Source organism: Echinococcus granulosus, assembly GCF_000524195.1.
Source record: "Echinococcus granulosus chromosome Unknown EG_S00111, whole genome shotgun sequence".
Taxonomy (NCBI): Eukaryota; Metazoa; Platyhelminthes; class Cestoda; order Cyclophyllidea; family Taeniidae; genus Echinococcus; species Echinococcus granulosus.
Window position 1 is genome coordinate 100907 of NW_020170491.1, and position 4518 is coordinate 105424.

The 4518-nt window shown below is 41.7% G+C and overlaps 1 protein-coding gene across 1 annotated transcript; it reads right to left on the reverse strand. All coding sequences in view use genetic code 11, as the record gives it.

Moving 5' to 3' along the window:
* Window positions 1–2237: 2237 nt before the first annotated feature.
* On the reverse strand, window positions 2238–3962 carry EGR_08582 (Arginase-2; the record flags this gene model as incomplete). The annotated part of the gene is made up of 6 exons (XM_024497831.1): window positions 2238–2356; window positions 2793–2929; window positions 2999–3106; window positions 3173–3229; window positions 3303–3675; window positions 3821–3962. The coding sequence occupies 6 exons, from the start codon at window positions 3960–3962 to the stop codon at window positions 2238–2240; spliced, it is 936 nt and encodes a 311-aa protein (XP_024347752.1).
* Between the last annotated feature and the right edge of the window lie 556 nt (window positions 3963–4518).

A 4518-nucleotide genomic window follows, 5' to 3' on the forward strand; every position in this document is an offset into this window, starting at 1 on the left:
AATGATACAAATTATTGTGCAATGTTAAAACTGGAATGTTATTGTTAAAAACTTCCCTCAAGTGTTAACAGTTAAGCTCAGGCGATTCTTGTGCCAAGCACTGCTTCATCATGTTGTGTCGGAGAATCAGCAAACTGAGTAGACTGGAGGGGAACGTGATGCTTACCACATGATCCTTTGGTGCAGTTTTCGCGACTTTCCCAATGCCAAACCATTAACTGTGACTCTGTTCACGTGTTGTGCAAACCCGTAGGCAACTCATAGTAGCACCGTTGATGGACATCTTTTGTGTTGGGAAAATAACACTGAGAAATGCAAAACTTTCTGCTGCACGAAAAATATCCTTGTTGCAATTAGAGAATCCACAATGCACTGTGTGAGAAAGGTGTGCGTTTATAGTGCTCCATTAATAACAAATTTCGAAACGATATTCTGGCATTTTATGAGTGTTACACATGCATGTAGTAAGTCCACAATGATTGCAAATACTTTTCGCTCGAATAAACAGAGTTGGAAACTGACTACTTGACACTAGTCGCTATGTCCTTGTGATACTATTCCCTCCTTTAGTGTCAAGGCGTTTCGTTCACGTCTATACCATTTCATCTAGTTCTTACTTTGATTGATAGGGCTGATCCACTCTGAAATACTTCATTGAATCAATGCCAGATGCAGCGATGCCATAATTTAATAATAATTCTCATGCCAGTGCATAAGAATCACCACTTCTTAAGTAACATTGTGGTCCAAAAGAAGCAGATTGCCATTTATGCCTATAAGCCCTGCCAACTGCAGGTAGCCGTGCAAGGGACATCATTTGCGTAAATTTCCTTCTTCCTGATTATACAAAATTTGATTGCAAGGAACTGCAATGCAATGTTTGAGCATGCATTTGAAAAGTCGATCTGCGATGAGAAATGCTCGCGAGACTGCTATAAAACCCTGGGCATTTCGAAAGTCAAAGCTGTCTAAAAGATGGATGCAGCTTTACCGTTGCGCAGTTAGTTGACATCCGTGTAATGCGTCAGCAGGTATTCATGGGCAATAAGCCATGGCAACAGGAATCACATGAACTCGCCTGCGTTGTAGCTTAATTTCTTCTTCTTCTTCTTCTCTCGTGGTCACGGATTACTTATTTTGCTTGAAGTGTTGGCAACCGGTTTTATAACCTAAATGTGGCTGGCTGATCATATCATCAGAATAGAAGGAAATGCATTTGCACACCGGCTGCAGTATCATATCTGTTTCGTTAATGTCTTAAGTCGTAACGGTGCCTTAGGCATTCATTTTTATTCGTTGTTGTGATATCACGTGCTCTTACAGTGGAAAATAAGTGCCTTTTTAACCGTATCGTAGTCCTCAGATAACTTGCACTGCTTGCATCAAATACGCTTGTACCAACTGGAAATGTAGTTGAATATTCTCGCACAACTCTACTGGCGGTACTACAACTTAAGCGCTTACACTTATAGCACAGACGCGGTGGATATTCATGCGATACCGATATCACATGAAAAATTTCCAGTCGTGACTGCAATTCCACCAAATCGGAGAGTTTTTTTACTTCTTTGCATGAACCAAGCATTCTTTCATGCTCAAACTTCTTGGACCACACTTAAATTCGTCCTTCATTGAGGTAAGTGCAATGACAAAATGACTAGGCCGTTACTTCATTTTAGCGCAAATAATAAATTGCTGCCACCTCACACCAGTAAAACTGGGAAATGACGCATAGTCGAGGTTAGTCATCCAACTCACGGACGGATTAACACGTTTCATGTGTAGGCACACACGCAACCTCCTCCAACAGTTCATATTGAGTTGTTTTCAGAGCTGGAATTACATCCTCACCATGGCAGTACTTCCTCAGAATTATCGGTAGAGTTGTATTTCCCATGGCGGTGAAAATCTACCAAACGATGTAAGTCACGGTGATTTTAGTCCATCACATCTACCTCAGGACGATAAACGACTGTTATTGCAAAATCCAACCAAAATGTTATATGTAGCAGCATATTGCAAAGGAGTGTGCTTCATCCGCATTTTCAATCAATTAGGCAACTGCGGTTGTTAAGCAGCAATAGACAAAGTGCTTTGATAAGCATATTAAAGAAAGCTATGCTTTGGTACAGGATCAATTCGATAACGAGTTTTATCTGCAATTGCGAAACAAAAATGTATTTGTTTGCTAAAATTGGTAGTTACTGCCCATAAATTGGCCAACATTGCACGCATTTCTAGTCCAGAAGCAGAGCGCTTTTGATAATCTCAAGAGCCGAATTCACCGTTGTCTGTGCATCTTCAGATGAGCCAAGCGATGTATTGACCTCGGCTATCACCATAGATTTCAACCGCCCTAAACAGCAAAGTGCATGGATATTGTCCTCATTTCTATGAAAAGAAAACATACAAGGATTCTAGGACGATCTCCTGACCCTCCACACTTTACTTGTGTTTTACTGAATGCATCACATGGCGCCTAAATGGCACCCTCCATTCCGCCACGTACTAGACGTCCAGCACATCGCTATGCTATCTTTAATTGCTTATGCCTCTCATTCACGCCACTAACCGGAAATCACGGCTCTCCGCTAGACGTACTAATGCAACATTTCTAGCGCAGCTTTAGATATGCTACTAAGCTAATAATGCTGATTAACTCCAGTATGTAGGGCTTGGTCTTGCATTATTATTACACATAATTGCTCTAATATGTTTGCCGTAGCCGAATCGACGTCATTACTGACAATGCAGTTAAGGCATGAGCTCAAATGTCGACAATGTCAACCTACCCGTCTGGCCAAGAGTCCTGCAAATATACTTGCCCTCCTCCAGTGAGAGACCCCCAGGAACGGGGGTTCCTGTGCTGGGAGCGTACTTGGGATCCAAGCAGTCGATGTCGAAGCTCAGGTGGATTTGACAATTGGGACTGCAAAAGAATCTTATTTTTTTGAGATGAAGTTTTTGCTATTCATTCTCTTCGCAAACGATCACTCACCAAAATCGCATTATGATCTTAAGAGTGATCTCCATGACACTTTCAATGCCTAATTTCTCCACATCATGCATATTGAAGTGCGGAATATTGAGCTCCTTTATGAACTTCCTAAAACAATCGGTAAGCAGTGGGTGTACCTCCTTAGCATTTATTGAAATGAAAGGCTTAACTCACAGCTCTGGCACATCGACATCTCGAAGTCCGATATAAAGGAGTTGGTTAGCCCCAAGACTGTAATATAAATGCAATCAATGAGCGTCTAGCAGGCCAGTATTGTGAATTGAGATGAGGAGCTCAAACATACACCGGTTTGATATTTTCAAAGCCTTGGGTTTGAGGAATTAATCTGCTTGTTTCAGTGAGAAGAAAGGATAGAGGCATGCCGTGGGTGTTTCCAGAATTAGAGCTCTCAGGAGTGTTGATATCAGGGTGTGCGTCAACCCAGACAACGAAGGAGTTGGGGAAAGCTTGCAGTTGACCAGCAATTGATCCAATTCCGATGGTGTGGTCGCCACCCAATATAAGCGTCATATCGTTCTCACTTACACTTTTCGCCACACGTTCGGTCAGCTCCAAAGTAGTTTTCAACAGTGCTCGCTGATTCCTGCAGTTTAAAATCACATCCGGTTCACGATCCTTTGTTTGACCGATATCTCCATAGTCATTAACTTTTGCACCTAGTATTAGGTAATAAAATGTTAGCGTAATACATGCTTTAAGAATTTGGTCAAGTCAAATTGCTGATGTTGATCATGAATGATTTTGCAAGTGTAAGATAAAAAGTTGAAGGCAAATTCAAAATTAGACCAGCAGACGATTTACCCAATTTATTCAAGAGCACTTTAAGACCGCATTCTCGAATCTCCCTCGGTCCGTTCTGAACTCCATCCTTTGTCTGGCCCTTGTCGACGGCTGCTCCCACGATGCCCAAAGAGGAGACCCGATTGCCGAAACTGTTACCCATGACGCGAAATTTCTAATGCGCTTGGTGTCAGCTGTGATTGCATTTTGTACCCTATGCGTTTCAGCGCTCTGTGGCTGTGAAGATGCTCTCGCGCACCAGCTAGACTGCTATCTTTGCGCATTTGTAATAAGAATTGACTTGGATACGCTACTGGTCTCTCGTACAGGCGTGTCTTGGACGATGGCATGACTAAAGCGTTTGGACCAAAATTTAAAAATCAAACTCCCGTTTATATCACATAGATTTCGTTCATGATTTTTTCCTAAACAATACCCAAACTAGTTTTGATTGTTATCTACAGAATTATTTTACACTGTATGATTTGCAATCCAAATGCGATGTTGGATCCACTTCTGCTTGAGCAAAGTAATTTCGTCAGCTGAATAATACTGCAATTTGACGTTATTTTAAAGGCATATGAAGATAGTGAGTATTGGATTGACTCTTCCGCTTCGTGGTCAATGCGTACAAATGCGGTTACTAATTTCACTTGCCTTGATCCTGTGAAGATAAAGTACAAAATTGGTCAATCGCAAACCTTCTCCAACTCCTTCCC